Genomic DNA, 12081 nt, shown 5'->3' with positions numbered 1-12081 from the left:
TATTGTGGTTCATGTTAGTTTAACAGTGTTGTGAGTGTTTTATTGTGTTTTTTTTGTAGTTCAATTGGTTTAGTCAGTGTAGTTAAGTGTTATGTTGCTGTTACCATGAGTAACTTAAGTGTCATGCTCCCAGTACCATAAGTGAAAAGTGTAGTGCTTTTAGTGTTTTCTGTCACAGTCTTTGTTTGTCAAATTAAAAGCACCTGCTGACAGCAGAATACAGAAAAGACAAAAAGCTCTGTGTGTGTGCAATTTTGATCAAACACAAACTGGGGAGAGGTAACATTTGCCATTTGGTATGGTTATGTCTTTTGGATCATGGATTAATGCTTCAAAACCGCATGTTGATAGGGCCAAACTTTTTTATGTATATTAGCTAACAACACTGAACAATGGACATTGATATTTACATTTTGGACTCACAACACACCAACCCAGCAGGAGGTGAACAATATTAAAATTGTGATTGTGTGTGTGATTTTATTTAGTAAGTTCAATGTAAGTACATAATATAATTGTAAATACATTAAAAATACATGGATGACACAAGAAAGTGAAAACACTTATTTCCATTTTGGTCCATTTAAAAATCAAATGACAAAATAGAACTAAAATAATAATAATAATAATAATAATAATAATAATAATAATAATATAATAATATAATAATGTATATATGAGAACAAGAACCTAAACAATTTCTAAATACATTAAGACAGTAAATTAACATAAAAAAAATTACATAATTACATAAAAGGAAATAAAAGGGCTGAGTTCTTCTTCTAAAACCTGTTGAGGTCTAAGGTTCTAAAAACATTCTGGATTCATGCACCATTCCAACTCATTATAGAAACTTTGCAAAATATATTACCACCCTTGAAAAATGTCAGCTACCAATTTTATAAAGATCGCCCAATCTAGAGCCTGTGGATCCCCATGGGCAACACGCTAGTTAACATATATTTGACATACCAGTTGAATATACAGCAGTATTCCATGCAGTGGCATTGGAATTCACCTTGGAACAGCACAGTAGCATTTCAGTTTTACTGACATTTTTAGGATTATCTGGCTCCAGTGTTTTCACTCTAATCTCCTCAAAATGAGAAAATAAGTGAACTGCTTGATTCTCTACATGGTGAGTGCATACAAAGTGTTACTTGAAATGTTTTTAACCTTTCTTTTAAAAAAAAATGTTGCAGTTATTGTTGAATCAGTACTGCTGTCTAACACATATTCTTCTGTTCTTTACCATTCATCATATAGTGTCCCCACATTCACACACGTACCTGCTACGTCCAACTTTGTGACCTCATGGTCACGGATGATTGGCAAGTGAGTCAAACCAATGGCTCTGCAGCTGATTTCTCTGTTTGCAGTCTGACACGTGGCAGCAAAAGACTCTGTGAAGTTTGTGTGTGTGTCTGTTTGATTGCTGGGAGCCTCAGACTCCTCTTCCTCATTTTCTTCCTCCTCTTCTTCCTCTTCCTAACAAAGGAATTAAAGTCATATCATGCATTGCAGCTTCATTTATGAAAACTTGTTTATTCCATGACAAAGCCACAAACCTCCTCCTCATCATCATCTTCATCATCATCTTCATCCTCATCATCGTCATCATCATCATCATCATCATCATCATCATCTTCCTCTCGTCTTTTTCCGTGACTGATTAGCCTCCTCTTCTCAGCAAGAAATTCTTTGAACATGGCCAAGAGACTCCTGATCTCCTCTGCTTCAGTTTGATGTGTCCTCCTGGCCAATAGGGGGTGCACTAGCCCTGCCTATTGGCAAGAAAACATCACTAGAGTAATCGATGGTACCTACATTAGGGTTATGACAAATCTCAAATTTATTAGCCTGGGGTTATAAATGATGAACTTTTACATAAAACTCACAAAAATGACTTTGGTTTTGCCAGGCCTTGAAAAAACCTCCCGCACTTAAGACAGTTTCATATTTCACATTAAAACACCTAGCAGCTCAAACACTCTTTATTGTAACATGTCAGTTTTACATACAATACACATGAGGAATACATGAAAATGAGTACATATAGCATTTGTCGTGTTTTTAATAGTGTTTCAGATTTGTGTATTACTGTTAATAAATTTGCTGCTAAGATATTTGTCTGCCCAAGCCACCTCAACTGACTCCTTTTGACGTGGAGGAGCAGTGGCTCGACTCCGAGCTCCTCCCGAGTGACCGAGTTCCTCACCCTATCTCTAAGGGAGCGCCCAGCCACCCTGCGGAGGAAACTCATCTCGGCCGCTTGTACCCGCGATCTCATTCTTTCGGTCATGAGCCAAATCTCATGACCATAGGTGAGGATCGGAACGTAGATCGATCGCTAAATTGAGAGCTTTGCCCCCCACTCAGCTCTCTCTTCACCACGACGGTCCGATACAGTGACCGCATCACTGCAGACGCTGCACCGATCCGTCTATCGATCTCACGCTCCATCTGTCCCTCACCCATGAACAAGAACCCGAGATACTTAAACTCCTCCACTTGAGGCAAGGACACTCCACCGACCTGAAGAGGGCAAAGCACCTTTTTCCGGTCGAGAACCATGGCCTCGGATTTGGAGGTGCTGATTTTCATCCCGGACGCCTCACACTCGGCTGTAAACCGCCCCAGTGCACGCTGAAGGTCCTCATTTGATGAAGCCAACAGAACCACATCGTCCACAACCAGCAGAGACGAGATTTTGTGGTTCCCAAACCAGACCCCCTCTACACCCTGGCTGCACCTAGAAATTCTGTCCATAAAAATAATGAACAGAACCGGTGACAAAGGGTAGCCCTGGCAGAGGCCAACGTGCACTGGAAACAGGTTTGACTTACTACCGGCAATGCGAACCAAGCTCCTGCTGTGGTCATACAGGGACCAGATAGCCCTTAGCAAAGGACCCCAGACCCCGTACTCCCGGAGCACTCCCCACAGGGTGCCCCGAGGGACACGGTCGAATGCCTTCTCCAAATCCACAAAACACATGTGGACTGGTTGGGCAAACTCCCATAAACCCTTGAGCACCCGATGGAGCGTGTAGAGCTGGTCCAGTGTCCTGCGACCAGGACGAAAACCACACTGCTCCTCCTGAATCCGAGGTTCGACCATCGGTCGAATTCTCCTCTCCAGTACTCTGGAATAGACCTTACCGGGGAGGCTGAGGAGTGTGATCCCCCTATAGTTGGAACATACCCTCCGGTCTCCCTTCTTAAACAGAGGGACCAGATGCCCGAGCCGAGGTGGCTCGGGCATCTTTTCCGGATGCCCCCTGGACGCCTCGCTGGAGAAGTGTTCTGGGCACATCCCATTGGGAGGAGGCCCCGGGGAACACCCAGGACACGCTGGAAGGATTACATCTCTCAGCTGGCTTGGGAATGTCTTGGGGTTCCCCCGGAGGAGCTGGGGGAGGTGTGTGTGGATCGGGAGGTCTGGGCGGCTTTGCTTGAGCTGCTGCCCCGGCGACCCGACTGCGGATAAAGCGGAAGAAAATGGATGGATGGATGGATGGATGGATATTTGTCTGTTTTGCAAGTAGAACAAACCTCCTCCATCAACCTTACAGCTCTCTCAGCTACAACCCCTGGCAAAAATTATGGAATCACCGGCCTCGGAGGATGTTCATTCTGTTGCAGATCACAGACATGACACAAAAATAAAGTCATTTCAAATGGCAACTTTCTGGCTTTAAGAAACACTATAAGAAATCAAGAAAAAAAGATTGTGGCAGTCAGTAACGGTTACTTTTTTACACCAAGCAGAGGAAAAAAATATGGACTCACTCAATTCTGAGGAATAAATTATGGAATCACCCTGTAAATTTCCATCCCCAAAACTGACACCTGCATCAAATCACATCTGCTCATTGACACTGACCCTATGTCATGACATTGACCCTATGTGTCTTTTTGCAAGGAATGTTTTCACAGTTTTTGCTCTATGGCAAGATGCATTATCATCTTGAAAAATGATTTCATCATCCCCAAACATCAGAAAAGTGTCCAAAATATCAACATAAACTTGTGCATTTATTGATGATGTAATGACAGCCATCTCCCCAGTGCCTTTACCTGACATGCAGCCGCATATCATCAATGACTGTGGAAATTTACATGTTCTCTTCAGGCAGTCATCTTTATAAATCTCATTGGAACGGCACCAAACAAAAGTTCCAGCATCATCACCTTGCCCAATGCAGATTCGACATTCATCATTGAATATGACTTTCATCCAGTCATCCACAGTCCACGACTGCTTTTCCTTAGCCCATTGTAACCTTGTTTTTTTCTGTTTAGGTGTTAATGATGGCTTTCGTTTAGCTTTTCTGTATGTAAATCCCATTTCCTTTAGGCGGTTGACATCTCTCATGTTGGAGCCATGATTCATGTCAGTCCACTTGGTGCAACAGCTCTCCAAGGTGTGATCACTCATTTTTAGATGCAGCCTAACAAGCAGATGTGATTTGATGCAGGTGTTAGTTTTGGGGATGAAAATTTACAGGGTGATTCCATAATTTATTCCTCAGGATTGAGTGAGTCCATATTTTTTTCCTCTGCTTGGTCTAAAAAAGTAACTGTTACTGACTGCCACAATATTTTTTTCTTGATTTCTTATAGTTTCTTAAAGCCAGAAAGTTGCCATTTGAAATGACTTTAGTTTTGTGTCATGTCTGTGATCTGCTTTTTTTCTACAAAATTAAACAACTGAATGAACATCCTCCGAGGCCGGTGATTCCATAATTATTGCCAGGGGTTGTACTATGAGTAGAGAAGCATTTCACAGCTTTGGGACACTTAAGTTTGGATATTGATGACAGCAGGTCTTCATAATCTGTCTCTGAATAGTGTTGGTTAGAAAACCAGGGCCGCGACCATGTAGTTGCAATGAAATCGCAATTTACCCTCAGCTGTTCTCACCACTTTGCAAGAAGGAAAAATGCAATAAGTGCTAAAATTCCTCGTGAGTTCCACCTGGCACTGTGAAGTGATGGCAGCTTGTGCAATTTGATGTGAGGCCATTTTTCCTCCATTTTGTAAAACTTGTATGCTTCACAAAGCTCAAAAAGGAATTTAAAATCATCTCTCCAGCCAAGGTTCTCATACTCTGGTATCACTTCTGTGCCCATGTGTGCATTTTGCAAATCATCATACTGTTCCAAAATCTCATCAATAATCTTGTAGTTAATGTTAGGTGACCGTGACCATATAGGAAAAAAGAAGTCCAACACATGTCGCAGAACAAGATCAAGAATGTGGTGTTGGCAGCCGATGTATTGAGGTTCATCGAATCCCTTGTCTCTAAATGTTCTCTGAAGCCTGGCTACAACACAATTTTTGTGACCAGTATTGACTGCTGTTGTGTCAGAGATGATCATCTGAATACTGTTCCATGCATTGTACTCATCAAGCAGGTCCTGTCTTGGTATATAGATGTCTGCAGTGGTTCTACTGTCACAAGCCAAAATGCCAAGTTGTAATGTTCTTCTGTCATTTTTCAAGTACACAACTTGGTACTCCTTATTGTCAATTTTCTTACCATCAAAATGCAAACAAAATTTCTCTTCAGAGATCAGTTCCATGAGGTGGTTCTTAACTTGTTCTGCATCTCTGATTGTTCGACGCCAGACAACAGACTGTGATGGTGTTGGGACACTAACTCCATCTTCAGCCAGACTTTGAAGCACCTGTGACGCTTTTCTGGTTGACAAAGAGTGTTTAGACACCAGTTTGGCAGCAGACTTTGTTGAGTGGCGTGTTCATGTTTATCTATAAATGGACTGCATTTATATAAATGGTAAATGGACTGCATTTATATCGCGCTTTTCCATCTGCATCAGACGCTCAAAGCACTTTACAATTATGCCTCACATTCACCCCAATGTCAGGGCGCTGCCATACAAGGCGCTCACTACACACTGGGAGCAATAGGGGATTAAAGGCCTTGCCCAAGGGCCCTTAGTGATTTTCCAGTCAGGTGGGGATTTGAAACCATGATCTTCTGGACTCAAGCCCAACACCTTAACCACTAGACCATCATCTCCCCCATCATCTATTTTACATTTATTTTTGATTTCTTTTAATTATTGTTTAATAATATATTTTAGCAATATTTATTTGTATATATTTTCTTGTTATTTCTTGATACTTGTTAATTCTTTTCTTGTTACGTTATTTTTAAATAGTATTGTGTAAACTCATGTATTTTTAAAAGTGATGTGGTGCTAGGTGCGGGAGGTTTTTTCATGATCCAATGAAATATAAACTTCAAAAAAGTGATCTATGGGTAAAGGTTCATCAAATGCAACATCAGGAAAATGAAAGTTTTGAAAACGTTTTGTAGTCATAACCCTAACCTACATACAGTGGCGGCACTGGTGTTCCAAGATTTGGAATGACAGGCACCATATTGTTTCCAAAGCCAGAGTGACGGCGCATTAATCATATTGTACATAAAATACATCTCATTACAGTAGGTTGCTGGATGCATGATTTTATTCTCCCAAAAGCTTCATAATGACAGAATATTGTGCATATGGATGCAAAAATCTATCTAAAAATGGATATAAAATGTATACAATTCCTGCACGTACAGAAAAGAGAAAAATATGTCAAAAACAACATGCTCAACTTTGTGTGCTATCCTTCAGCCTTCTATATTACAATTATGGCTGTCAAAATAATGTGTTAATTTAATTAAATTAACACATTATAACATAATATAGATTGTTAATAGGGCCAATGTAAATCTTATATCATTGATCTGGAAATCAATAATGATTTCAGTGCATCCGCGGAAAGGTCAGGCATAATGTGCTCCATTTATTTATTTCTGTTGCTCTGCTGCACATATAGGTGAAATGCCTGTTCATTACTTTTCTTATAGAAGTAACTTGCTCCAATAATGGTCATATAAATGTCTAAAATGTGTTTTTGTGTACTATGTGTGTGTGTTGAGCAACTGAGATTTGCACTAAAACACTTGTTGCATTAATGCTTAGTGTTGAACAAAGATGCCTAACCATGAAAAATGACAAAAGATTCAGAAGATACTGTTGTAATGTTGATGGACAGAAAAACAGATGGACAGACAAACAGGCAAACAGGGTCAAACAGGGTAGAACAGAGTAGTTTGGAAGGCATGAGTTAAAAATTTCCAGTCAAACAAAGGGTATATAACAAGATATACAGCCTATAATATCAAAAATAATCCTGTTTCCTAACTGAAGAGAAGTTTAAAAACCAAAGCTGGTTCTACTGTAACCAGACGTGGACTGCGTGAACAAATGGCCATCAAACAGTCAGCATATAATCATGGGGTTGGTGTGGTCATGCTGTACCTCCATGGTTGCATGTTTTCTTTTCCACCAGGCAGCTCGTCTTCTTCTTCCAGCCTTTAAGATTCTAAAATCAGCTCCAGGCTGCTCCCTCTGTCCTTCCTTCCTTTGGAGATGCTCATCCTCAGTCTCTTCTTCACAAGGCAAATAATCAGTAATAATAAAGACAAATTTAATTCTCGTCTGTTGGCTGTAAATGCTGTTAACTTAGAATATAAGAAAGATGGAACATTTAAAAGACAAACCATCTTACCAATATGTGTGTCTAATGAGGTCACTTCTATACCAGTATCTGGCGGATTACCATCTGCTGTCACTAACTGATGTGCCCCAGAAGACCTATCCAAGTATGAACCTGTTCCATTCGAGTTTAGGCTTTGTCCAGAGAAAAATACACCACTCAGATAAATTAACAAGATCCATGTCAGCATCTTTGGACGATCGTTGCATCCAGTTGGAGAGCAAAGCCCAAAACGTTCAGATCTTCAAGGTTGAAAGGATGAAGAATTAAATCCACACCAGGTAGTTCTGTAAAATCTAAAATATAAGATGACAATCTCTGACAGCAAAACAGTAAGAAACCTTTTTAGGATTTTTTTCCCCTGCTCAGTGGCAGATTAAATTGTCTATGGGCAAGAGGACGGGAAGGAACATCTCGGAGGCGGAGAGGTCAAAAAATAAACCGTCACATCGTCAAACCATCGTGCACGACCCATTGAATACACAAACCCACCCTTGTGGTCATAACAGTCTGCTAACTTAAAACCAGAGGAGTCAGAGAGGACAAATGCAGAAAAGGCAGAAACACAGCTTTCATACACTGGTGACAGATTGCTGGATTCCGACTGACACGTGAATTTGTGAGCTGCTGTCAGTTTTGTATTTTGCTCCTGACAGTCTGGTTCTAGTACCCTGTGCTTCAAACAAGACAACTTACACATCTGTCATGGCACCATCAATGCTGAAATCCAAGTTTTTGGAGAATCCAGGTTTTGGAGCAACACATGCTGCCATCCAAGCAACGTCTTTTTCAGGGACGTCCCGGCTTATTTCAGCAAGATAATGCCAAGCCACATTCTGCACGTGTTACAACAGCGTGGCTTCATAGTAAAAGAGTGCAGGTACTAGAGTGGCCTGTCTGCAGTCCAGACCTGTCACCTATTGAAAATGTGTGGCACATTATGAAGCGCAAAATACAACAACAGAGACCCCGGACTGTTGAACAACTGAAGTCGTACATCAAGCAAGAATGGGAAAGAATTCCACCGACAAAGCTTCAACAATTAGTGTCCTCAGTTCTCAAATACTTATTGAGTGTTGTTAGAAGGAAAGATGATGTAACACAGTGGTAAACATACCACTGTCCCAGCTTTTTTGAACCATGCTGCAGGCATCCATTTCAAAATGAGCAAATATTTGCACAAAAACAATAAAGTTTATCAGTTTGAACATTAAATATTTTGTCTTTGTGGTGTATTCAATTGAATATAGGTTGAAGAGGATTTGCAAATCATTGTGTTGTTTTTATATACAGTTTACACAATGTCGCAACTTCATTGGAATTGGGGTTGTATTTACAACTATTTATTTTAAAAAGTTTGAACAGGTACTGGTTGAAATAACAACATCCTGTAGAAGTTTAGCTTTGTGTCAAAACAGGTGTGACGGCCTGACGGTTGAGCCTAAGTGGGATTTTCACTGCAGGTTGAAAGATGCTGACAGTCTGCTCAAAAACCACACACACACTAAACCTGTCAATCTGTGAATACATGCCGTGAAACTTCCCACACGACAACACATGTAACGTCATGTTTCAAAAACTGATGTGGATTAGTATTTAGATTTGGAAATCAAATACAACCATGTAAATGTGTCACAAACACTGTCCTGTTGCAGATCAGCGGTGCGGGGGGGCAACTAGCAGGTATCCTCCAAATAGCACAGTGGACAATTTAACACTCAGCACTGAGCTCCTAATGTACTCCTGCAGAGTCAACAATGTGTCCACTGGTGATTCATTTAAATCCTGACAGGAACAAACACACACAGGCACCTACCACAAACACCCTATGTTAGGACTTTCCACAAATACATTTCAGCTTTTGGAAACTGGGAATTTAATGTATTTTCACCTCAAAGTACATATTGAAATGTGTCATTTCCTGCCATGACCATATTAAGTAAACAAACATGTATTGCTCCATCTTTAACCAGTTACCCGAAGGTCTTTTGTTTGAACTCTTTTATAGTGGTTAAAAGACTTTATCACAGGGGAGGTGATGGTCTAGTGGTCAAGTGTTGGGCTTCAGACCAGAGGACCTTCGGGACAAAACCCAGCCAGACCAGACAATCACTAAGGGCCCTTGGGAAAGGTCCTTAATTCTCTAGTTGTTCCCGGTGTGTAGTGAGCTCCTTGTGTGGCAGCACCACGACAGCGGTGTGTAAGTGAATGAAAGGCATAATTGTAAAAGCACTGAGCTTCTGTTGCTGATGGAAAAAGCGCTATATAAATGCAGTCCATTTATTTTGAACAAGAAGCTGTGAACCAGAAAATCTTCCTTCTGGCTTTGGGTGAAACTCTACCTCATGAACTAAATTTTAAATGTAGTGGCACCTAACTTTCTGACACTTAAAGTTGCACTCATTTACCCAGTGACTAAATTTATCACTAAATTGGGTCACTATTGCTATGGTGATGCCCATGGGGACGACATATGCCAAGTTTGGGCCAAAAGGTCTTGAATATAGTAGAGCTAAGTGTTCAGAAGTATGACACTCACGACTGCAGTAGCAATCCAGGGGCCTCATGTACAAAGTGTGCTTACGCACAAAAACCTGAGATATGTCTGTCTCCACACCAACGTTCAGATGTACAGTAGTGTTCAGAATAATAGTAGTGCTATGTGACTAAAAAGATTAATCCAGGTTTTGAGTATATATTTCTTATTGTTACATGGGAAACAAGGTACCAGTAGATTCTCACAAATCCAACAAGACCAAGCATTCATGATATGCACACTCTTAAGGCTATGAAATTGGGCTATTAGTAAAAAAAAAAGTAGAAAAGGGGGTGTTCACAATAACAGTAGTGTGGTATTCAGTCAGTGAGTTCGTCAATTTTGTGGAACAAACAGGTGTGAATCGGGTGTCCCCTATTTATGGATGAAGCCAGCACCTGTTGAACATGCTTTTCTCTTTGAAAGCCTGAGGAAAATGGGACAATCAAGACATTGTTCAGAAGAACAGCGTAGTTTGATTAAAAAGTTGATTGGAGAGGAGAAAACTTATACGCAGGTGCAAAAACTTATAGGCTGTTCATCTACAATGATCTCCAATGCTTTAAAATGGACAAAAAACAGAGATGTGTGGAAGAAAATGGAAAACAACCATCAAAATGGATAGAAGAATAACCAGAATGGCAAAGGCTCATCCATTGATCAGCTCCAGGATGATCAAAGACAGTCTGGAGTTACCTGTAAGTGCTGTGACAGTTAGAAGACGCCTGTGTGAAGCTAATTTATTTGCAAGAATCCCCCGCAAAGTCCCTCTGTTAAATAAAAGATGTGCAGAAGAGGTTACAATTTGCCAAAGAACACATCAACTGGCCTAAAGAGAAATGGAGGAATATTTTGTGGACTGATGTGAGTAAAATTGTTCTTTTTGGGTCCAAGGGCTGCAGACAGTTTGTGAGATGACCCCAAAACTCTGAATTCAAACCACACTTCACAGTGAAGCATGGTAGTGCAAGCATCATGATATGGGCATGTTTCTCCTACTATGGTGTTGGGCCTATATATCGCATACCAGGTATCATGGATCAGTCTGTCAAAATACTTGAAGAGGACATGCCCTTGAAATGGGTGTTTCAACAAGACAATGACCCCAAGCACACTAGTAAATGAGCAAAATCTTGGTTCCAAACCAACAAAATGAATGCCTCCGCAGATGTGAAGAAATCATGAAAAACTGTGGTTATACAAATAAATACAAGTTTAGTGATTCACAGGATTGCTAAAAAAAAGCAGTTTGAACATAATAGTTTTGAGTTTGTAGTGTCAACACCAGATGCTACTATTATTGTGAACACCCCCTTTTCTATTTTTTTTTTTTTTTTTTTACTAATAGCCCAATTTCATAGCCTTAAGAGTGTGCATATCATAAATGCTTGGTCTTGTTGGATTGTGAGAATCTACTGGTACAGTCACTTGCCCAGTTCCGGATCATTGCCAGTTCTGGATCACTGCTGTAGTTTTGCGCTGCCGTTTCTCTTAATCAGCACGAATAAGCTAATACTTGGTACCAATGGAAAGATTGATGTTTGTCTACAAACGACCACAAGCTCGACCGGATCCAGCCATCCTTCTGATCAGCAGAGGAATCAAAACATCCCAGTGTCTGCGGTGTGCGTGTTTTTTCGGACTCGCTCATTCCTGCAAGTTTGAAGTAACGATCTCTAAAACGTAGCAAAGGTGAGTTAGCCATTTGGTGTTACTTACTTGGGTAGAAAATGTCAGTGTGTTATGTCTTGCTGTTTAATTGCTGCGCGCATTTATCTCCGACGCGAAAATTTGCCGGTTGCGGATCACTGAAGCAGCAGCCTCGTGTCTGTAGTTGTGATCCATGTGGACTTGGGGGTCATCTCGACATCACGAATGGACATGAATGTGGGGGCTTTTACTTTTTAATTCTGGAGAAATCTCACCTCCTCTCTTCATTTTTTGCTCGTAAAAACGTATACG

General features: G+C 40.7%; 1 protein-coding gene across 1 annotated transcript in view; it reads right to left on the bottom strand.

Moving 5' to 3' along the window:
* si:dkey-32e6.6 (extracellular matrix protein 2) overlaps positions 1 to 7973 on the bottom strand; it is a 49496-nt gene extending 41523 nt beyond the window's left edge. Inside the window, exons 1-4 of the mRNA XM_034172537.1 lie at positions 7596 to 7973; positions 7346 to 7476; positions 1569 to 1784; positions 1290 to 1488 (exon numbers count right to left, since the gene is read on the bottom strand). Coding sequence (XP_034028428.1) covers positions 1290 to 1488; positions 1569 to 1784; positions 7346 to 7476; positions 7596 to 7773 — 724 coding nt within the window. The 5' untranslated portion in view covers positions 7774 to 7973. The remainder of the gene's footprint in view (positions 1 to 1289; positions 1489 to 1568; positions 1785 to 7345; positions 7477 to 7595) is intronic.
* Positions 7974 to 12081: the final 4108 nt, after the last annotated feature.

Source organism: Thalassophryne amazonica, chromosome 6 (genome assembly GCF_902500255.1).
Source record: "Thalassophryne amazonica chromosome 6, fThaAma1.1, whole genome shotgun sequence".
In the NCBI taxonomy this organism is placed as follows: domain Eukaryota; kingdom Metazoa; phylum Chordata; class Actinopteri; order Batrachoidiformes; family Batrachoididae; genus Thalassophryne; species Thalassophryne amazonica.
Note: the sequence above shows the minus strand (reverse complement) of the source record. Positions and strands in the feature narration are given on the sequence as shown.